At 40.3% G+C, this 23,991-nt stretch overlaps 1 protein-coding gene across 1 annotated transcript in view; it reads right to left on the bottom strand.

Moving 5' to 3' along the window:
- The window catches only part of EHD3 (EH domain containing 3), a 56,416-nt gene extending 38,485 nt beyond the window's left edge, over positions 1–17,931 (bottom strand). Inside the window, exons 1-2 of the mRNA XM_074209662.1 lie at positions 17,665–17,931; positions 800–976 (exon numbers count right to left, since the gene is read on the bottom strand). Of these exons, the coding sequence (XP_074065763.1) occupies positions 800–976; positions 17,665–17,891 (404 nt within the window). The 5' untranslated portion in view covers positions 17,892–17,931. The remainder of the gene's footprint in view (positions 1–799; positions 977–17,664) is intronic.
- Between the last annotated feature and the right edge of the window lie 6,060 nt (positions 17,932–23,991).

The raw sequence follows: 23,991 nt of genomic DNA, 5'->3' as shown, positions 1-23,991 counted from the left end.
AAATGTTATTTTATCTTTCCCCCATTTGCTTTTCATTATGAAAATGCTATCTGCTGATAGATGAGGCAGAGTAAACTGAGCAAAGGCTTGGAAACAAGACTTACATTTAAACCCTGCTTTTGACACTTACAATTCAGGTGATTCCAGGAAAATCACTTAGCCATGTTTCTTAAATCTAAGTTTCCTGGAATTTAAGACCCCTCCCAGGTGGCAGCTGGTATAGTGGAAAGAACAATGGGTGTTGAGTCAGGAGCCGTATTCACTAACTGCATGACCTTGGGAAAGTGACTTCCTTCACATCTCTAGGACTTCTACTCCCTTCTTTATAAAATGAACAGGTTGGAGGAGATGACTTAGAAGGTCCCTTCCATCTCTATATCTATAATCCTATGACTTTAAGTCAAATTCCAGGCAGGCTAAGATTAACCGCCAGGAAGCAAATATCCCAGACAAGGCAGCTTGGGTCACACTCATCCGGAGAAGGGAGAGAGAAGGGCCAGGAGAATTCAGCTTGGCTTGGTGCCCCAGCCCCCACCCCGGGGAGAAGTGAATGGGCCTGGTGTTTGCCACTCCGAGGCTCCTATTCATGTTTGTCCACATGGAGAGCAACTTGGCTCAGTTCAGCGTGACCCAAGATACCAGCAGCCGGGGAGGGAGGGGGGAAAATCCCCAGCTACAACAAAGACTAGAAGTCAAAGGACAAAGCTGAGGCCATCTCTTCTCTGCTTCTCTTTCTGTCCTACCTCTTCCACTGCAGCCTCCAAGGGGAAGGAGACAGGAAAGGGCCCAGCTCACCAACCTGTTCAAGAAGGCATTCCCAAAAGCGTTGAGTTTCCTGAAGGGTTTCTTCGGATCTACCACCAGTGCATTTCCTGGAATAATTCCTTCCACATCTCCCTGCATCACTGCAATGAATGAGTCAGTGGTGGGTTCAGGTCCAATTCTCATACCAGGGAAGTCCTGTTCCAGTAAATACCTGGCAAAAGGAAACAGAGGTTTGATTTCAGAATTCTGCAAAGGAACAACTCTGACGACTCAAACATTTACCCAGTGCTGTGTAGAGAGAACCATCATCCTCCCAAGTCACCCCAGCTCACCACCCAGGCATCATCCTTGTCTTCTAGCTCTCTCATGTTCCAGATCCAATTAGTTCTGTTTTTTTTACTTTCACAAAATTTCTTGTATATGCTCCATTCTCCCCTTTGACACTGTTCCAAATCTGATGTAGGCTTTTATCACCTCACACCTGGATTATTGCAACAGGTCCCTCTGCCTCAAGTCTCTCCCTTTTCTAGTTCAACTTGCACTCAGTCCTAAAGGGTAAGCTTGATCATGGCACCACCCTAATTAATGTTCCCCAGTGGCTCCCTATTACCTCCAGGAGTGAGTATAAAATCTTCTCCTTGGATTTTAAAAGTCTAGTCACTTCCTACATTTTTTTAAATCCATTTGTTATTTTAATAAACATATTTACTTTTATATATGAATGTATTAGATATTATTTAACTGAATGATGCCTCTGTCTAAACCCAAGAAATTGAATTTTTTCTGCCAACCTTTTTTTCATGGACCATAAAAATTATCAACTTAAAAATTAGTCTGTTAAAAAGCTCCTAGATTTATTGAATTATGAGTCCTACAGTTGCCTTGGCAGCATGAGACCAAATGGTTTCATGACTGAGGGCCAGATATTCTCCACCCCTGGTCTAAACCAAGGACTCTTAACCAGTGGGGTCCACAAATGCCTAAGGGGTCCAAAGACAGATTTAAGGAGGTCCATTCCTATTTTCTGGTTTTCTTGCTCCCTAGTGCCCTACCCTCTTACACTGACCAATAACATTGACCTTCTTGTTGTTTAATGAACAAGGTACTCCTGTTACTCAACATTCTAACTTGCTGTCCACAACAATCTGGAGCTCAGTCACCTCCTCATCTCTGCCTCCTAATATCACTGGCTTCCTTCAAGTCTCAGCTAAAAGACTCCTGAATCCATATCTTGTTTGCTCATGGTTATCTACATGATGTCTCCCCTGCCTCAGCCTGAGTTCTTTCTGAGATTTTGCCTCTTTCCATCCCTAGTGCATAGCATCTGGGACATTGTAGGTGCTTCATAAATGCTTGCTGACTATTTTTAAAATTTTCTTGTTCAATTATCAAAACAAACCCTGCAATTCAATATGGATGAAGAAATTGGAGATCCAAGACAAGTGATTTGCCCAAGGTCACACAGCCAACAAATAAAAAGGGGAATCTGAATCCAGATTTTCTCCACCAAGTCTGGTTATCTTTCTGTTATACTATCCCATAGGGGGCTATATTATTGACCATCATCCATTCTAATCCAATCTGAGATGTATTCACTAATCATCTACTATATTTCAGGAACTAGAGCTTAAAAGATCAAGCTCAAGGATACCTGCTTCCAAGGAGATGAAATTAAACAGGAGAAATACAGTATAGAAAGAGGAACACAGAGAGGTTGATGTGAGCAGGAAGAGAACACCATCAAGGAGAGAGAACAGAAACACTTGTTGAAGGAAGCCAGAGATTCTAACAGGCAAAGGTCAGGAGGAATGGCATTTCAGATACAGGTCCAGACTGTGCATAGGGATGAAGGTAGGAAAGTGAAATATCTTTTCAAAAAAGATTAGCAAGTAGGTTAGTTTGGCTGGAATACAGAATGTGAGAGGGAGTGTCATTTGTAAACAAACCAGCCTGAAGCCAGACTGTGAAGAAATTTAAATAATATGGTGAGGAGTTTGAATTTTATGTTAAAGCAAGAGTTCTTAACTTTTTATGAGTCATGGATCCCCTCTTGAAGTATAGTGAAACTTATGAACCTCTAATAAATGGATAAAGTATATAAGATTACAAAACCAATTATACTGAAATAATTTATTTTCAAAGTTCATAGACCCTAGATTAATAATTCTTATTCTAGGGATAACATATCCTGGAAAGCTCCCAGTGCTATATCGTATTCTGGACTTTCCTAAGGATATCTAGGTACATGAAATTGTTACTGAGGTAGAAAACTTTAAGAAATATACTGCTGGACTTGGAGTCAGGAAAAGCTCAGTTCATACTAGTTTTATAACCCTTAACTTTTCTAGGACTCAGTTTCCTCATTTGAAAACTGGGGGGGGTCATACTATCATCCAACTTATAGAGTTGTTATGAACTTCTAATGAGATAATGCTTATAAAAAGCTTAGCAAACCCTGAAGTGGTCTATAAATGCAAGCTAGCATTACTCAACAAGGATGACAAATAAACTATAATTATGCTTTAAAAACAGAAATGATGTCTATATACTTTGTTGCTTTAGATGAGGTTATTTTCAAGTGAAAATTTTGCTGATAACATTAGTTAGACTTGTCAGGGCTTGAAGGGATGGTGGAATAATTTGTGTACTATTTGAATTAGGGAATAAAGACATGGGGTGGCTTGTTGCAGCATCTGAAATAAGTGAAGGGAAGAATAAATTAGTTTTTGAGCATTTATTAGAAGACTAACATTTTCCATTGCAATTATCTCTCCATATGTGGTCCCTGACTTTATTTGTTCCTTGTATGGTGCTATTTCTCATGGGTTCCCTAATGGGTCAATTCTTCCTGTTCTATAAATTTTGGGAAATCTTATCGGGGAAATTTTTGGTTGCTTCTTTTCTTACTATGTCCTTTTATTAAATACCTCTGTTTTTAACTTTAAAAAGATTGGTTTTCTGCCTCTGGGAGGCAATATGTCATAGTAGACAGATGGCCAGCATTATAGATAATAAACATGGGTTTAAGTCCTACTCTAACACAAAGTACCTGTACCTGACCTTAGAGAAGCCTCATAACCTCTTAGGGTCCTGGGCAATTTTCTTAGACTGTACATTACAGATGAGTTACATACATACATCAGTGGAGAGTTTCTAGGCTAGAAACTTCCTATTTTGATGAAATCATAGGTCTGCACCACCTTTCCACATATCCAAACCCTTACCTCATCCCTCCCCACATAAGCACTGTTTATTCTATGACATCTCTCCCTCCAGTTCCTTCTGATCAATACTGTGCTACTAACCTAGATCCCTTATCAACTGGAGCTGTTCACAGAAATAGAGCATTTGCCAAGTTTGCAGGTAGGTCAGTGCCATTTGAAAGTCTTGCCTATGTGGGCATTCATTGACTTAACATATTTTCTAATATGAAACTATATTTTACATGACTTTACATGTATAAATAATCTCTATCAAATTCTTTACCATCTTAAGAAGAGGAGGAAGGGAGGAATAAAATTTGAAAAGTCAAAAAATTTTTAAATGAATGTTTAACATTTCTTTACATGTAATTGGGAAAATTTTAAAAAACAACTGTTTTCAGGGTCCTAAATTGAGAGGATTAAGACTTTTACATCTAAGGTCTGAAAAGCTATGCTAATTGTCCCTCCATCTTTCTATTTTAAGTAAGGAAATGAGGTATTTTCCCCCAAACATATATACACAGTAATAGGTTAGGCCTCAGAAGGAGGATCAGAAGAAAAAAAAGAATGTGAGAGGCAAAAAGGAAAGCAAGGAAGGAGAGAGAGGAAAAAAAAATTAGGTTTTTTACTATCATCTTGCACCAAGGAGTTGGCAGCAAAGACGTTTTAATAGACATTTGCCAGCCTTCACTGAGAAACTGGTGCTGTGGAGTCATGGAACCTGGCAAGAAGGTTAAAAAAATAAAATTATATTTTTTAAAAAAGTACAAAACAACAAAACAGAAAGAAGTACAGACACCAGATTAACTTTGTTACTCTTTCTAAATATGATATATGTGTACATATATACACACACATATAATACATATTTATTTATATATTTAAGAAACAGAATTTGTCTCATATGCATTTTTCTTTCTTATTCTTTGTATATTGAAATGCTTATATTTTCTAATGATTTTTAGGTTCACAATTTTAGAGAAATGAAAAGTAAAAGAAGAAATCTGAACCCTTTAAATGACTTTGGGGATTTGCATACATCTTCAGGTCTAGTGATTGCTCAGTCATGTTCCAACAAGGGAAGGGTATGGGTCCCATGCATATGCTGAGGCTCTGAGAGAGTAAAAACATCTACAAAGTGCACCTGGGCCCGTTGTTTCAGCACAGTCTCTCACATAAAGCCTATATAATTAGGGTTAAAAAAAAAAAAAGACAACAGACAAACAAAAACCCACATCCTGGCCTCATTGAGAAGCAAGCAGTTTTTGTGATAAAATACTAGCCAAATTCTTACTTGGTTGGTAACCCCACCTACAGCAGTCTCCTGAATTGCCCCAATGTATAAAAAGAGAATCAATTAGTGAACATAGGAAATTAAAGGGGAAAAAAAGATTTTTCATATGTGATACATATAAGACATAGTTCTTTAGCAGCCTGAAATGGAAACATGAGAAATTCAATTAAATCTGGCCAGCAGCTAGAGGGTTGCCTCTCACACACAAAGGAGAGACTCCAGAAGAAGAAGGAACTAGACTTTAAAAGTCACAGAATGGTGGCAGTGTTTTAGAGATGATCTAGCCTTGACTCTCCTCATTCTGCAGAATAGAGAACTCAAGATGTGAAGTGATTGCACAGATCAAAGAGCAAAGCTGGAAGTACCTAAATCTCCAGACTCCCATTCCAGGGGCTCTCCAGACTAGACATAAGGCTCCCACCTTCTGAATGAGAGGAGAGTAAATGGCATGAAATCATGGCTCTTTCTCTGTTCCCCTTTCCCCGAAAATAAACCACAAAGGACTAGTGAACAGTGGTGACTCACAGGTGGGTACCCAACTCTAGAATTTCCACTGGCTTATAATGACTTAAAAGGACAAAGCAATTGATTTGCATAAAGGTTGCCCAGCAGTTTCAGTTGTGTTGCTAGGGCTCCACCTTCCCCAAAGATAATAAACACAGAAGTCCCTGGGGAAATTAGGTCTCTACAAGAAATAGGCTTTTAGAGATCATCTAATCTTGACCCTGGGTAATCTTGATCCGAAGGAAATTCAAGGACCATGCTGGCCCTCAGCAGATCCAAACTCTCTTGGGCTGTACCTCCAAAACCTAGGACGGCCCCTACTTCTCCCTAGGATCAGAGCCTAAGCAAACATTAATTGGAGCCAGGATTTCCTCTGGTAATGGAATTACTATTAGGGCAAGCACTAAGATCCTGAAAACAAAAATAAAAACATCTTCCAAGGATTTTTCTTATCACTTTTCAATAATTCAACAGACATTTATTAATCCTATTGTACAGAGAAAACTGCTAAATTATAGGGGGAAATCGCATAGTTTAGAGAAGACATAACAAGACAGTTTTTACGAGCCTACAGCTAAGTTTTTCAAAAATAAAATCAGAAAAGCATAATAATTTTTCCTTTTTTATTAAGCCCAAATCTACCACCTCAAACTCTGACCCATTGAAGTTCTGTCCTAGGGAATGATATAGATGTAAGTTCAGTTTATCTTCTCCTTTGTCATTCACATATATGAAGGAAGTCATCACATCCATTTTCTTAATGGAATCTCACCATAACCGTTAAGGATCAAACAGAACAAGCTCATGTTGCTTTCCTTTTGCATGTGAAGAGACTGATGCAAGGACTTATTCAAATCTCCATGGCTAGCTAGGACCAGAAGTGGTTCCTGAACTTCCCTGCCTTCCATCCAGAGAAGAATTCTCTCTGCCTACTAATCTGTATAATGCAGTTACTAAACACTATCTTTGGGGATCAAGATCTTGCAATTTATTCTGCTGTCCTATTTGTTGAAAAACAATGAGAAGTTTAAAAATACATACAGACCCATACACAGTCCATACTTTACATTACATTTACCTTGGCATCATACCTACTCCCTAAATATTATGGTGCCCCCCCCAACATTCTCTCTCTCTTGTAGCCAGGAACTCCAGTCACCTGTGAAAAAGTCACTGAAGGGGAGCAAAAGGAGGTGGGGAAGTGGGATAAGGCACACATGGCAGCCCAGATACAAATAAGAACCAGCTTAAACTCTGTATATCAAAGAAGAAACAGTATCCCTGAAGGATACTGGCCAAGAGAATGGAGTTCTGGAAAGAGCTAGATTATAGTTTAGAAAAAAACAGACCTTAAACTGGGCTATCTCCACACATCTGAGGCCCATCATTTCACATCTCTCCCTAACAATGGAACAGGGATATCTAATGCTAAAAGAAGAGGTGCCAGCTTATTTGTCCAGACCCAGGATCTTTCTAGAAGCTCAGGGATCATGGAGAAAAATCATCCTCAGTGAGGTCACCATGGTATAGGCACACTTGCAATTCTAACATCAGTGTGGGAACACATCTGGTATGCAAACTCCCTCTGCGCATGGAGAGCCCTAACTCATCTGTAACCTTGTGGTCCTGCTGTCTAGAACACTGAAAGATGAAGTGATTTGTTCACAGTCCAAGTTAGCATGGACCAGAGACTAGGCTTGAACTTGCAAGTCCTCTGGAGTATAAAACCAGTCCTTTACTGATCCTGCCTGGCCACCTTATATTCTAGAAGGAAAAGAATACTAGCCCTGGAGTCAGTAGAACCTGAGTTCAAAACTGACTTCAGATGCCTACTACCTGAGTCACTGCCTCTCCTGCCACCAAAAAACAAGCAAAAACTTTAAAAAAAAAGAGAGAGAAGTAATTTGAGACCTTTAAGAATTTCTGTCCTCCTTTAGACTGTTAGTGGTCTTCTTGGGCAAAAGGAAAAGGAGACTCAACCAATACAAAGGAATTAAGATATTATAATAAGAATAAGGAACTAGATCAGTTGTATAAGAAAGGTTTATGTTCTGAGTTTTCTAATCCTGTCTCAGAATCTTACTATCTATGTGTTAAAGAATTGGTTATTTAGCCTAAGACAGTTTTTTTTTAATCTGTAAAATGAAGACCATACTATCTGGTACCACCTGGGGGAGGGAGTACTTTGATGTATAGAAGATAGGGAATTGGAGTATTGTGTGACTCTGGATAAGTGGTTTTACTTCTGTTGTCCTCAGTTTCTTCCTCCATAAGATAAGGAAGTGGACCAGGTAAACTCCAAAGGTCCCTTCTGACTCTAAATCTATGATCCTGTAAATTAGTCTAAGAACAGGTCAGTGGTAGCTAAAGATGGAGGGAGGAAGAAGTCCAACCCTAAAAAACATAGCTTTGCATCAGTCCAAGAATTTCTGGCCCCAATCTGAGGGACGACAAACCTAACTGATTAAGTTTCTGTCTTTATACTAACTTCTCAAATCAAATTCCAGCTCCAGATAGACAGATAATGGACTCAGCTGATTAGAAAATAGTGTGTTTTCCCAGTTTTCTAACACTGGAGGACAAGACTCTGGTATTCTATGTCAGCCCAACCTGCTGGGCAGAAATGAAAACTAAATCCCTGGAAGCACAGGAGTCTGAGGAAATTGAAGACCCCATGGAATTCCTATTAATGGGTCCTGGGGCGCCAAGCTGGAGCAGAGAGAGTAGACAAGGCCAGGCTGGGGAATGGCACATGGGGCGTCTGGGTAGACCTCGAAAACTAGAACAAAGGTTCAACTGTGCCTGGAGCCAAATGCTCAAAGGAAAAATCTACTGAGAAGCTTCACACACACTGCGTCTTTATGGGTAAAGATAGAAATCGCCTCTGTTGGGAGACACAAACATTCCCACAGATACATAAAGAAAAGAAGAGTGAACTTATAGCTGGGTAAGTCCATCCAAGTAGGAGACGCCATCTCTGTCTGTCCCCAGAACTGGAAAAGTGGAACAAGGAAAGGGGGAATCTTCCCCACAATAGGCCAAACCCCAGGGGTTCAAGGCCCAAGAAACTGGCAGCCAGTGATCAGAAGACAACAGATCTAGGGATGATTTTTATTTTGAGGGCTTTAGAGACTGGGCCTCTCTATCTTATCCAGGCTAGAACCCTGTTTCTGACCTGGATGGTTCATCCTTCTTTTGGTAGCTAGGTGGTCTTCCATTACTAGGAGCTCATAATACTGGTGCTGGACTTAGTATGGACAACCAATTCACTTTGGCCTTCCTACAGCTCAGAACTCCAAAGCTCAAGAAATCCATCAGCCTCAACCTCCCCAGTAACAGATTATAAGAATGCATCACCATTTTAGATATGAGGAAAATGAGGCCTATGGTGGTCAAGTGATTTGCTCAAGATCCCCCAGCTAGTAATAATAAAGGGCTGAATTGGCACTCAAGTATCCTGTCTCCAGTACCAGTAACTCTCCCACATTATCCCACTAAAATTCAGTGGGTAGCAAACTGTCCTAATTAAGACAGTAATTTGCTATCCATTGCAATTCTTTTTGTAGTGACAAAGTCTTGGAAATTGAAGGGATGCCCATCACTTGAGGAATGGCTGAACAAACTGTGGTATATGAATATGTTAGAGTACTATCGTTGTGTAAGGAATCATGAGAGGGTGGACTTCAAAAAGCCTTGGAAGACTTACATGAACTGATGTTGAGTCAAAGTGAACAGAACCAGGAGAATACTACACGTGAACAGCAACACTGTGTGATGAACAACTAGATAGACTTAGTTCTTTTCGGCAATGCAATGATCACATATAATCCTGAAGGATTTGTGATGGAAAATGCCATCCAGAGAAAGTCTGAATGCAGACTAAAACAAACTACTTTCACTTTTAAAATTATTTTATGGCTCTTTTTACCTCTCATAGTTTTTTCCTCATATTTTCATATCAGTCATGTTGTAAAAGTTCTTATTCTCCTTTCACAAAATGACTGACATTGAAATATGTTTAATATAGTTATATGCATAAAATATATATTAGATTATTTGTTGTCAAGGGGAAGGGGCAGGAAAGAGAAGAGAGGGAAGGAGAAAAATGTAGAACTCAATATCTTACTAAAAATGAATGTTGGGGGCGGCTAGGTAGTGTAGTGGATAGAGCACGGCCCTGGAGTCAGGAGTACCTGAGTTCAAATCCAGCCTCAGACAAGCTTTGGGCAAGCCACTTAACCCCACTGCCTTGCAAAAATAAACAAACAAACAAACAAACAAATAAATAAATAAATGAAAATTAAAAAAATAAAAATGAATGTTGACAGTGTACAGAGCACCAGCCCTGGATTCAGGAGGACCTGAGTTCAAATCTGGTCTCAGATATTTTATAATTGCCTAGCTGCATGACCTTCGGCAAATCACTTAATCCCACTGCCTTAAATAAATAAACAAACAAACAAATAAATAAACAAGCAAGCAAGCAAGCGAACAAATAAATAAATAAATTTCAAAAATGAATATTGAAAACCATCTCTACATGTAGTTGGAAAATTTTTTTTAAAAAAAAGGGGAAAAAAAGATAGTTCATTTGCTAAGAGGTCTGACTCCATCATTCACTTTCTGTAAGATCCTAGAAAAATCACTTACTATCTGGGCTTTATTTTCTCCCATATATTAAATGAGAATAATGCCCTTTGGAGGGGTAGAATGAAATTAAATGAGGGGGCCCTTGGTCAAGTCTGGCAAGTAGATGACTACTGCTCTTTTCGCTCTTTTCAAACACAAGACAGCACTCCATCCTATTCTCTTCTAATTTTGCAGGACTCAATGTTGGTTTCCCAAAACCACAATTTTGTTTTCACCACTCCTAGAGGATCAGATCTTAGCAGAGGGAAAAAGTATTAATAGTCATAATAATAGAAACTTTGCAAAGCAAACTACATACCCACATATTTAAGTGCATGCTCTCTCTCTCTATATATATATATTTATATATATATTTACATACATATATATGTATGTATATATTTACACACACATACACGTTATATATAATGTATACATACTTAAGGTAATTATTTGTATATATGTGCATACACACACACACACACATACACACACACACAAAGAAATTGAGGGTTTGAATAGGGAAGAAACTTATCATAGAGACAAAAAAAAATTTATTAGCAGGATTAAAACCCAGGTCTTTCCTAGCTGTAAGTCCAGGTTTTAGTTCATTATACTATGCCATTTCTCAGCTGTATTATGGATAAAATAAATTCTCCCACCTTGATATAAGCTGCAGGGGAGCTCTCCCCAGAGGAGCCACCACAATACAAAATAGTCCAGCTACATGTCGAAACACCTAGGAGCTCATCCTTATCTTACCAAGAATTGACTGAATGCTTTTCATAATTCCATTTCCTGAGAGTCCTCAATCACTGCTCCTAAGTACAGAATTCCCATACTGAATGTGAACCAGTAACCAAGAGGAAGCCATCATTATTTAACACTTCTGTTCCAAGGATTTGTACTTCCTTGTATCCTACTCAGTACCTCCAAGAGGTTCAGGAGGAATTAATTAAAGGATGCCTGTCCAAAGACTAGCATCCAGGCCCCATTCTGAAGCTTTGGTAGGCCTGGGACTTAGGAAAAAAGTCACACCAAGTCAGGGGAAGGTACATGGTATTCTAAGGGAAAACCTAAGGGAATGACAGCTCAGAAGGGATCTGAAAGATATTCTTGGACTAACCTCAATTGTTTCCATCTTTCTCCATTCCTGCAGTTCACCAGAGAAAAAATTTTTCTGGTGAAATAATATAGAGGGAAAGGGAAAAGACGTGGGCAAAGGAATAGAAAATTATGCTACCATACTACAAAGACGAGTCATCACTGGGAATGATACAAAGGATATTGTGAAGAATTATTGGAGGAAGAGGAGAGAAGCCTGTGTAGCTATTTTTCCCTAACAGGAGTATGGGTAATTGTTTAAAAATAAATAAACTCCATTAGCATCTCTTTGCCCAATGGCAAGGATACTTGTACAGAATAGAATATATGACATAAGAGATTTGGAACTGATCTCAATCTGGAGCAGCACTGGCAGCCTAGCACCTGGCAACAAACACTTCTCAATCTGGTCCCCCACACCCAACCTCTCAGTCCCCTCTAGTCAACAATGCCCTTAGATCCAGCAATGCCTACCCATGGGTGTCTACATGGGTATTGCAAGCATATGCTCATTTCCTAAAAAAATGGCCCTCAGTAAAATCCATCTCCATGGCAAATGGGATCCAAGGAGATAACAATTCAGAACAATCTGTGAGAAGGCAGTTTACCTGGGAAATAAGGATCAAGGTTGAGTAGTTGGAGAAGAAAGGCTGGTATATGAGTGATTCTAAACTAGTATACTAGCAGCAGGGTGCACCAGCAGAGAACAAAGGCTGAGCCAATTTGTTGTTTATTTTATTACTTGGGTGGCTGGGCCTTAGGCCAGGGAAGTTATTTCAGGCAGAGACCACAGCTTGTTAATTAATTATTAGAAGAATGTTCTTATCTGCATGTACTTCCTTAGGCAGGCAATAGACCTAGTGGCAAGAGCATATAATTACAGGCAGGCACTTTGGAGAGAGCAAGCTAGCAGCCAAGGGAATAGGGAAAGAAGAGGAAAGTCCTCAGAGCCTAAGACCTGACTGAGAGAAATCCTGTCTAACAGGAGAGGCTAAGTTAGGAGAAAGAACAGGAAGACAGCTGGATTCCTGGGGCAAAAGCTTCCCAAGGAGAAGGAAGAGTTTTGGCAGGGGTGAGAGGTTCTGAACAATGACATTGTATTGCTGTGGTATCCACAGATACCACCAGGATGGCAGCATTTCCTGGGGGTACACTGCAGCTCTCTGTCACAGAAGGCCAGCATCTGTTCAGGACCTCTATTCTCAGAATAATATTTTTAAATGCATAAACTAAAATATATAAGATTACAAAGTAAATTAATTATTTTGCAATAATTATATATATTTTTTAAATCTGCTTCACAGGCTCCTAGGCTCTATTTGTTTTTTTGGAGTATTTTTAATCCCACTAGTGCTAAAAAAAGGGGGGGGAGATTCATGTTAACTTTGAAAGAAGAAAGAAGAGAGGCTCTAGTCTTCTGTTCTTACCTTGCCCCAGACCAAGAGGAATTTGTGATGGCCATCTTCTCCAGACAGTGCCAAAGCCAGAGTTGACTCAGGCAGCTAGCAGATGGGATATTAAATGTGGAAATTTTTCATAGTACAAAAGCACTTAACTCAAACCACTTCTCACTGGTTCCCTTAGGTTCTCTCTGATGTTGCCCTCAAATTTCAATAACTTCTAGCCCCTCCAGGCATCTTTTGGAAAGTGGCACTGTAAATGAGGGTGCAAGTCTGACTTTGAGGGGAAGAATTGGAGAAAAGTTACTGGACCAGGAACCTAGCTGTCTTCCTGTTCCTTCCCCTTGGGCATAGACTCAAGCTACTCTGAAATACCATTTGGGGAAAACTGACACTGGATTCCACAATCCTCAAAGGGCAAGGCCTGGTCTGCTCCTTTTACCCAGGCACCCTTGTTCACCCTGCTTCTTCTAGACCAGTCATACTCCTGGGAGTATATTGGCAATTGTAATTCATAGTAATAGTAATTCATTTAGATAATAATTTATATAAATTATTAAATTATTAATTCAATCAAATAATTATTAATTTATGTTTTACTTTAAGATTTGCAGAGTTCTTTATATATATTGTCTCACAGAAGTCAATAATACTATTGTTCCTACAGGTATATAATATACTTTACAGATAGGAAATGATTTAGAAAAGTAGTATGGTATAGTGGATAGTGCTCAGAAACAGGAAGCCAGTCTCAGATATATACTTAGTTGAGTAGCCTGTTTCAACACCTGTAAAATGGAAATAATTTATAGTATTATACCACTCTTAAAATGACTCAGAAATGTGAATTATAGTTATTTTTAGTTACCTTCCTAGGATCACCAAGTGACTAAGTGCTTCAAACATTGGCTCTGCTGTCAGAAAGATCCAAGTTGCTGTTTACTACAATTCCAATAGGCTGCAATCTCTCACAAGCATTTTTTTTATTCCCATGCGATATGGTGTCTCTAATTCTGATCTTGGCCTGTCCTTAAAGTTAGGAATTATGAACAGACCTTCAAAGACAGCTGGAGAACAAATGGCACCATACCCAGACTGATGCTCCTATCCTTAATTCATAAATGTAACTCTATAATACATAATTATATAAATTATATATAATTTAATACAGGGCTGTCCAAAATGTGGCCCACAGGCCATTTGATTTTATGCAGCCTGCCTGTGGGTTTATTAAATGCTTTAGTAAATGAAGCTGAGTTACCGTAGAACTCTCACTAAAATGTCAAATCAAAACATATTGTTTATTGTTTCAATAAAAATTTTTAAAAGTAAGATTGGACAGCACTGATTTAATATAAAAATTAATGTTATATACATAAATAAATGAAATTAAAATAAATCAATAAATCATATAAATTAATACATAAATATAGTCAGAGAATCTTAGATTATTGCACTAGTGGAGGAAATGCAAAATAATTATTAACTGTTATTATTAATATTATTATTAGTAGTATACAACCACTGTGTGCTAGTCACTGTTCAGAGCACTTTCTAAATATTACCTCATTTGAGGGAAGGAAATGAATAAACATTACATGGTACCTATCAATCCAAAGCTGAGATCTTTTCCACAGTCATCCTGAAAGGATGGTTCACCAGCCTCTGTTTGAATATACTTGGTTAGAAATTTTTTTTCATGAATGAAATCAAAATTTCCCTCCTTGTTAGTTCTATCCATTATTCCTACTTCCACCTCAGTGGAGTTTTACCAAAAAAAGTCAACTTTCCCAAAGACAGTTTTTTTTCTTTAAAGAAAGATTCTTCTAATGAAAATTTATACAGAATTCAGTATTGTAATAAAAAAAATAACCATTTCACAAAGAAATGGCAAAACTATACTAGGGAAGAAAAACATTAATTGAGGGAATTGCATACAGTGGCAAGGCAGACTTCCTATGTTAAACATTAATAGCATTTTCTGAATTAATAAAATAACTCATAAAATATTTGGAGATATCTACTGTTATCTCTTGCTTTCCTTTTTCAGATTAAATCTTTCCAAGTCTATGACTCTCCCTGTAACTGCCCATACTCCCCACTCCTTAACAAACTGTTGACCAACATTCCCCTTAAAGAATGGTGCTCATCTTTAATATATTATACAAGATCTAGTCAGTCTACTTCAGAGTACTTTGAAATTTCTAGACTCTGTTAATATCCCTTGAATTGGCAAGATATAAACTTAAAACCTGCTCAAATCTTTTATCATCATCACTTAAAACTGACAAAATAAATTAAAAATAATCTGAATGCAAGGATTACCAAATAATTAAATAGAAAAATTTACCAAGTGTCTATTATTAGAAAAACAAAGATTTTAAAATGTGAAATAGTTCCTACCCTCAAATAGCTTACAATCTTGGGGAGGGGTGGGAGTTTTCGTGACGATGACCCTCTGAGGAAGGTGATAGAAACACTATTGTCACCATTTTATGAACTGGCAAACTATAATTCAGAGATTTTAGGAATTTTAAGTAAATTCAGAGGTTTAAGTAACTGCAGTTGATAGGTACCAGATCACTTACAAGGTAAGTGTATTGGAATGGACAATGGAGGAGATGATAGTTCACAAAATCTCCTAAAAACCCAAAGCATATGCCCTTCTGGGATCAACCCTAAAGGCAAGATGATAGACAAGCTAGTCCTATGAAGTCTCCTCAGCCCAAGCATTCTGTAACTCCAAGGAATGGATAGTCTTCTCTCAAGGTCATAAACATTTCCTAACAATCTTGCTCAAACTAGAACAAGAATTTTAATCCTGGCTTGGTCAAGAACTATTCATCTCCTTAAGAGAGTCATTTCTCCCTCTTGGGTTTTGGTTTCTTCACTCTATAAAACAAGGGAGATGGAGATGATAATTAATGTCACTCTCAGCACTTCAGTAAAAACCAAGTTCAAGGAAAGGGAGAGGAAAATGTGTCATTTCTACCATGTAAGACCAAACCTGGGTTGACAACCAGTACTGAAAACTTCATTTGCATTATCACAGAGGGACAAATGATTGAGTAAAAGAGTCTGCAAGACCTGAGTTTAAATCTAGTCTTTGATACTTTCTAGCAGTGGAACTATGAGCAAGTTGACCATCTGAGCCTTTGTTCTTCATAGGTAAACTGGGGCTAATATCAATTGCAATAATCTAGTCAAGAAAACTGTGACTACTGTGAAAATTAAATGAGACTATATAAGTGCTATACTTTGCTAACTTTAAAGTTCTCTTAATAATGATAGCCAACATTTCTAGGCACTTATCATGTACTGTGCTTAGCATTTTACAATAATTATCTTATTTGAACTTCGTAAACCATCCTGGGGTAGATGCTATTAACATGCCTGGGTGATCCATTGGGTCACCCTTCATGTTCTTTCTCTTTGCAATCATTCTCTGAAGACCTAATCATCAGGCCCTGTACCAAGCAAGTCTTGTGATGATTTACCCATGTTTGCCTATTTCTAAAATGAAAATGCATACAATTTTCCTCAGTATTTTGTTTTCTGGGGGAACAGAATTTTTGACTTGGGAAAGTGCCTAGAATATTTCTTTTCTTTCTTTTTTTCCTTTGTTGTGCAGGGTAATGGGTTAAATGACTTGTCCAAGGTCACACAGCTAGGTAATTATTAAGTGTCTGAGTTGAATTTGAACTCAGGTCCTCCTGACTCCAGAGCCACTGCTCTACCCACTTTGCCACTTAGCTGTCCCTTAGAATAGTTCTGAGGTCACCAATGTATCCAAAAAGATAACTCCATGGAAGCCCCTACCTTCTCCACCACCCAGAGGCAATAGGAAGCAAAACCTCATATAACCACCCAGCTGCATGGGAGATGGTCCTGGAAGTCTTTTCCATCAAAGTTTTCTGTGTTAAAATGATCTAGAGCTACCAAAAGGAAAAAAGAGGGTCTCTTCCCAATCCAAATGCAACTCTGTAACCCTTCCACAAACCACAGTTGCAACTGTAACCCACCGCGTCCCCAGCAAGCTCAACTTCACTTGTAGCTAGCTATGATTCACATAAGGGAAGGGGTGTGGCTCTCTCATGGTCTGCCTTGAGTACGGGATGAATTCAGAGATGGCATCCCAGGGTCCGACCAAGGTAACCAAGAACCAAGGAGAGAGTCATTTCTCCCTCTCGGGTTTTGGTTTCTTCATTCTATAAAACAAGGGGATTGAGATGATCATTCAATTCACTCCCAGCACTTCAGTAAAGATCAAGTTAAAAGAAAGGGGGAGGGAATAAACGCCAGAAGCTTTGTGGCTTCGAAAATAACCATGGCTCTTCTGCGTCAACTCATGCTCTGGGCTTAGCTCCACCACTCTCACCAATCTCCAGCCCTCTTATGATGGGTCACGCAAGAGGCGCAGAATGCGGCAGGGGACGCGGGACAGGAGTACACTGGAGTCAAAGGTTCAAGCATCAACTCAGGCACATCCGTGCGACCTTGAGCAAGTCACACCTTCTCTGGGGCTCAGTTTTCTTACCTTTAGGATAAGATAAAAGCCAATCACGCATTTTATTAATCACCTAATCTAGGAGCACACAGTGATGGGGCTTGGCCCGGCCGGCCTCCAAGGACCCCCGAAGCCCACGGTTCTGGGATCTCTGAGCCCCCCAAACTGTCTCAAGCTCTCTGGAGGCGCCCCCGGGCTTCGGCCGCCTGGGTGGTTCTGGGAGGGGGAGGGGGTTCCGGGACACACCGTCCCTCTCACCTGATGAAGGTGGTCTTGCCGGTGGAATACTGGCCCACGAGGAGCACCATGGGCTTGTTGTCGAAGTCGGCATCCTCCAGGGCCGGGGAGTGGAACTCGTGGAAGCGGTAGTGCTCCTCCAGCGGGAGCAGCTTGGTCTTGTAGAGCTTCTTGAGCCCCTCGCTCACGGTCTGGAACACCTCGGGGTCCTTCTTGCGGCGGTCGTCGTGGCCCAGCCAGCTGAACATGTCGGCGGCCGGAGGGGCCCGGCGCTCCGAGGCTGCGGGGCGCGGACAGAGGAGGGCGCCTGGCCGGCCCCCAGCGCCCCGGGCCGGCGCGGGCAGAGGAGGATGCGGCGGGCCGGAGCGGGCAGAGGATGCGGCGGGCCGGCGCGGGCAGAGGATGCGGCGGGCCGGAGCGGGCAGAGGATGCGGCGGGCCGGCGCGGGCAGAGGAGGATGCGGCGGGCCGGAGCGGGCAGAGGATGCGGCGGGCGGGCGCGGGCAGAGGATGCGGCGCGCCGGCGGCCCCGCTCCCTCCCGCCTCCTCCTCGCTCCCTCACTGGGCGCCCCGGCTCGCCATCGCCTCGGCCGCCGCTCCGGATCGGGCGCGGGATGCGCTTCTTCCCCGGGGCACTGCCGGCGCCTTCCCCCGCATCCAGGAATGCCCTGCCGCGACGGGAGGCGGGGACCCGACTGAAGCCCTCTCTAAAGCCTGAGCGGCGACCAGAATGTCACCGGAGCCCGCGCGCCGCCCCCCGCCGCCGCCGCCGCCCGGCCCCTGGGCGAGGCGCAGGGTCGGACTTGGCCCCTCCTGGCGGTGCTCCCTGCGCTCCGACCGCGGCTCGGCCCGGCTCGCTCGGCTCGGCGGCGGGAGCTGCAGCTGGCATGCCCCAGCCCGTGCGGCCGAGCTTAAATGCCAGCCCTGCAGGAAACCGCGGAGCATAGGAAGTGCCGACTACTGGCAGGCGGCTGCCGCTGTCCCGGGCGGGGTGAAGCCGCTCCGGGGGCCGCCATGCTTATGGGCAGGGCCGGGCTGGGGGCGGGGAGCGCCTCGCCCGCCCCGGCCGCCGCTGTGGCCCAGGTGTGGCCGCGGGGGCGCAGCGCCCTCCTGGGGACCGGCCCGGGGCCGCCCGGCCCCACCCGGCCCCACCCGGCCCCACGGTGGAGGGCTGAGCTCAGACCCTTCTGAAAGCAGTCTGTGAACTTGGGAGGCCCCTTCCCCGCCACCCCCAGACTCCAGATTCTGGGGCATCTCCCAAGGTGGGAGCCACGGCCGGAATCAGCCATTTCTGACCCGGGTGAAAGGAGGCGCCGGCTTTCATTAATCTCAGGATCCCATAAGAACCTAGCCGGGAGGGGGGAAGATGGCAATGGTTCATATTATTTGTAAAAAAAAAATTTTAATTAAAAAATATATATATATTTTTGTTTCTAAAGGTCCTCTATACGCCCTCAGGTTATTTAGGGGAGGAACACGGAGGGTCGGCCCCTGTGGTTTCATTTCCATAGAGAGCTCTAGGTGAGCAGTCTTCTTACCTCTGCGGTTCTAGGATTTACAGCCTTGGAGGCCTGGGACAGCTGAGAGGTTAAGTGACTTGCCTGGGGTCAGGTGGTCATTTTGTATTTAAGCTTAGGTCTCCTGACCCCGAGGCAAGCTCTCTTTCCACCACCTCCTGTTGTTGGGAGTTTAGACCCTTCAGTAGGAATAATTTTATTTTCTCTAATGTCATCAAAGCCTAATTTCATTATCTAATGCATTCTCCATTATACTACTGCTCTCAAGGAACATAGAAAATTCCTGCTTAACTTGGGTTTTCTGTTACAAGAATAGCCTGAGGAGAAAAAAAATGTGATTTATGTTGTTTACACTTTGATATGTAGGTATTGTCCTCCCAAGGCAAGGACTATGAGTCAGGTGCAGCGGCAGCAAGGTGACAAAGTTGGGTAGAGCCCTGGACCTGGATTCACGAAGGCTTGAGTTCAAAGTCAGATTCAAATACTTTCTAACATGTGACCATAGGTCAAACACTTCAGCACCAGTTTCCTCAACTGTAAAATGGCGATAATAGCCTCTGCCTCTTGGGGTAGTCAGGATCAAATGAGATAATTTTAAAGTGCCTAGCACAGTACCTGAAATTATGTAAATAATAGCTATTATTATCATTATTATACATGAGCAACTCAGACATTCAGGAAGCATTTGTTATTGACTTACTATGTGCTAGACACCGTGGCTAAGCCCTGAGAAATGAAAAATGGCAAGACAGACACTCCTCATCTTAAGAGATCCTTCAAGGCTTCAATTTGTTCAATTAGATGAGGAAGAACAGCTGGCCTCTACCAAATACACACAGAAGAAATCTGTGCTGAAGATGACATGCTTTTAAAGGCAAATACAATAACTGATGTACTTGAGAATGATATCTAAAATATTTCTAAGAGAGAAGATTCCAAAAGAATGGGAAATATCACAGATGAAATTAATACTTAAAAAAAAAAGACAAGATGACACCAACCATTACTAACCCACAAGTCCGTCTGCTTTCTCCTATTTATTAAGTCTTTATGAAAAGAGTCTTTGCATTCATTAAAAATATCTGTGGTGAAGACATGAGAAAGAAATAAACTTTTACCAATTATTCTCAACTATTTTGTTGTTTTCCTCGCTTTTAGTATAGTGACTGCAATAAAATATGCTCATAATAAATTCATTTTTAATTGAATCCAATTGACTACAATGTACCACCTCTTTATAGTCAAACAACTGAGAGATGGGAAGATTCTGCTGTTTATTATTTATTGATTTTTTAAAAGCATTTCACTTGAAAAAGCAAAGTGGATCAAAAATGAATTATTGCCTGGATTTGGGCCAGCCTATTGCAGATGGACAGTGAGTAGGACCCAGAATAAAGTAGAAAGATGAGACTGAGGTGGATCACATTCAGATTCATATGTTCCTTTCAATGAATTCGTACTGTTCGTTGCTCCAAAAGCCTATATATTTATTAATATTAGTTATTATATCGTATTAATGTATTTATTAATATGTTTCATTTTAAAATATAATCAATAAATTTATTACAATTCTGCTTACCTTCAACTTACCTTCTTTTCTCTTAGGCCTGCCTCTCACCTTCCTTATATTCTTCCCCTTGGTGACCTCATCCTCTGACCTCAGTTACACATTTAAGTAAATGTCAAATCTCCAATTCAAAAACTCCAGTCATATATTTTCAATTATTTGCTGGATAGCACAACCTGGATGGCCTGTTAGCAGTCAATCAGTCAACAACCATTTCCTTAGTCCTTAATGTGTTAAGGGTTAAGATATAAAACTTTGCAAAAACAAGGACAAAACCAAACAAACCAAATAAAAAAATCAATTCCTGCTTTCACTGAACATATTTCAATGAAAGAGAAATGCAAATAAGGAATTATATGCAAGAAATATCTATATCTATATAACTATGTCTATCTACCTACATTTTTCTTTATATTTATAATAGACAAAAAAAAGGTGAAAGGGATTCTGAAAGGTGAAAGGATTAGCAGCTAGCACCACAAATGTTCAAACATCTGCAAACACATTCATAATCTTCTTGCTTAAATCCATTTCACCCTCAAATTTCTCTATTTCTCTCAAACTCAAGGACAACCAGGTTCATACTTTGAATCTTTTCAGACTTACAATCTATATTAATTAATTCTCTTTCACATTTTTCTCTTGAAATTTCTCTTGAAATCTGCATTGCTTTAATCTCTTCTTACCTAGATCATCATAAAAGCCTCCTAATTGACCTTATTTCAGTTTCCATACCATTTTCCACACTTCTGTTAGAGTTTTCTTTCTTGTATACTACTGTAATTACGTTATTCTTTTGATCAGAAGAATTAGTAGTTCTCCATAACCTCCTAAATGAAATTGAAACTTCTCTCAGAATTTTTCAAATGATAATTAGATGGCACAGAGGATAGAATTCTGAACCTGGAGTAAGGAAGACCTATGTTCAGATTTGGCTGCAGAATTCAAATTATTGTGTGACCCTCGGCAAGTGACTCAATCTCTATTCTCCTTGGTTTCTTTTTTTCTGTAAAATTCGGATAATAATAGCATCTGCCTAGAGATGTGAGAATAAAATGTACTTTGCAAACCTTAAAATGTTTTAAAAATGCTACCTATTATTTTTTAATTAATTTATTTGTTTTTTTTTGTAAGACATTGGAGTTAAGTGACTGCCCAAGGTCCCATAGCTACATAATCATTAAATGTCTAAGGTCAGATTTGAACTCAGGTCCTCCTGCCTCCAGGGCTAATGTGCTATCTACTGTGCCACCTAGCTGTCCCTATACTAGCTATTATTAATGTTGGAAGGTATCATTGAATTATGAAATAAAAAGATTTGAGGCAGCTAGGTGGTACAATGGATAGAGTGCCTGGCTTGAAGTGAGGAAGACTCTTCTGTGTGAGTTTAAATCCAGCCTGAGACACTTGCTATCTGTGAGACACTAGGAAAGTCATTTAATTCTATTTGCCTTAGTTTCCTCAACTGTAAAGTAAGCCAGAGAAAGAAATGCAAGCTCTAGTGTTTTTTTAATAAATTATTTTTTTCTACTACATATAAAGATAATTTCAACAATAATTTTTGGTGAGATTTTGAGTTCTACATTTTTCTCCAATCCTCATTTCCCTCTTTCTTCCCTTTGACAGCAAGAAATCTGATATAGGTAATACATGTATAAATATGTTAAACATATTTCCATATCAATCATGTTGTTAAAGAAGAATCTGAACAAAAAAGAAAAAGCATGAGAAGCGAAAAACCCATAAAACACAAAAGAAATTTTAAAAATTTAAAACATTATTGTTTGGTGTACATTCAGATCAAAATTAACCATTTTATATTTACTCTAAAATATTCTCTATTATAAATTCCTCTCTTTTCCACATATCTGACAGATAAATTATTCCTTGTTCTCCAGTCTTATGCTATCATCTTTTATGTCTAAATTCTGTAGCCATTTCAATCTTATCTTGGGGTGTGTGAGATGTTGGTCTAGGCCTAGTTTCTGACATACTACTTTCCAGTTTTTCCAGCAGTTTTTATTAGAGTGAGTTCTTATTCCAGAAACTGGAGTCTTTGGATTTATGTCTAAAAACAGAACTTTATACTAGCTAGCACCTCCCTCATAGGATTATTGTGAAGTTCAAATGAGAATATTTGTAAAGTTCTTAACTCAGAAACCTGTTATATAGCTCTGTCCCATCTCTTCCAGCAGACTGCCCCCCTCCAGATTCCCTACTCTCTCATTCACCTGTGATCTCTTTTTTTTCCTTTTATATTATTATGTTACTTGGTGATTTCATCAGATCTGGTATTGTCAATTATGATTTCTATGCTGATGATTCCCAGATAAACTTATCCAATTCTAACATCTCGGCTGATCTTCAGTCTCACTTGTCAATTGTCTATTAGGGATCTCAAATTAGTTTGCCCTTCCAAACTTCGCCATTTCTGTCAAGGCCACCATCATCTTCCCAGACCCTTAGGCTCTCAGCCTATTCATCCTCAGCACCTCACCATCACCCTCCACACATCCAATCTGTTGCTGAAGTCTATCATTAGTACCTTTGTAACATTTCTCAAATACGCTCTCTTCTCTCCTCTGACACCACCACCACCTTGGTTCATGTCCTCATCTCAATACATCACTATATATTTCAATATCCTACTAGTGGTTCTGCATGCTTCAAGTCTCTTCCCTCTCCAATCTATCTTCCATTTAGCTGCTAAAATAAGTTTCCTAAGGGTCAGGTCCAACAAGACCCCGTGTTCTCTGTAAAGTTCAGTTGTTCCCTCCTGCCTATAGAATTAAATGTAAAATCCTGTTTGGCATTCAAAGGTCATAACCTGTCCTGCCTTTTCTCCCCACCTCTCTAATCTTATTACCATCCCTGCCATGTAGTCTTTGATTCAATGATACTAACCTTCTTGTTTTCCTTGAACCAGCTTGTAGCTCTGGACAGACATTTTCACTGGCTGTTTTCTTTGTTCTGATCTTTCTCTTTGTCTCTGCCTATTAGCTTCCAGGCTTTCTTTAGGTTCCAACTCAAGTCTCACATTTTAGAGGAAACTTTTTCCAATCCTTTTAGTTCTGATTCCTTCCCTCTTTTATTTATTTTTAATTTGTCTTGTAAATAGCCTATTTGTACATAGCTGTTTGACTCTTGTTTCCTTTGTAAGATTGTGAACTCCTCAGGAGAAGGGACTGTCTTTTACCTTTCCTTGTAGATGCTTAATAAATATTTATTGAATAATTAACTAGACTGATCAGGTTAAGGTGAGATG

This window comes from Macrotis lagotis, chromosome 1, assembly GCF_037893015.1.
Source record: "Macrotis lagotis isolate mMagLag1 chromosome 1, bilby.v1.9.chrom.fasta, whole genome shotgun sequence".
NCBI lineage: Eukaryota > Metazoa > Chordata > Mammalia > Peramelemorphia > Peramelidae > Macrotis > Macrotis lagotis.
The sequence above is the reverse complement of the archived record's forward strand: the minus strand, read 5'-3'. Positions and strand labels throughout refer to the sequence as shown.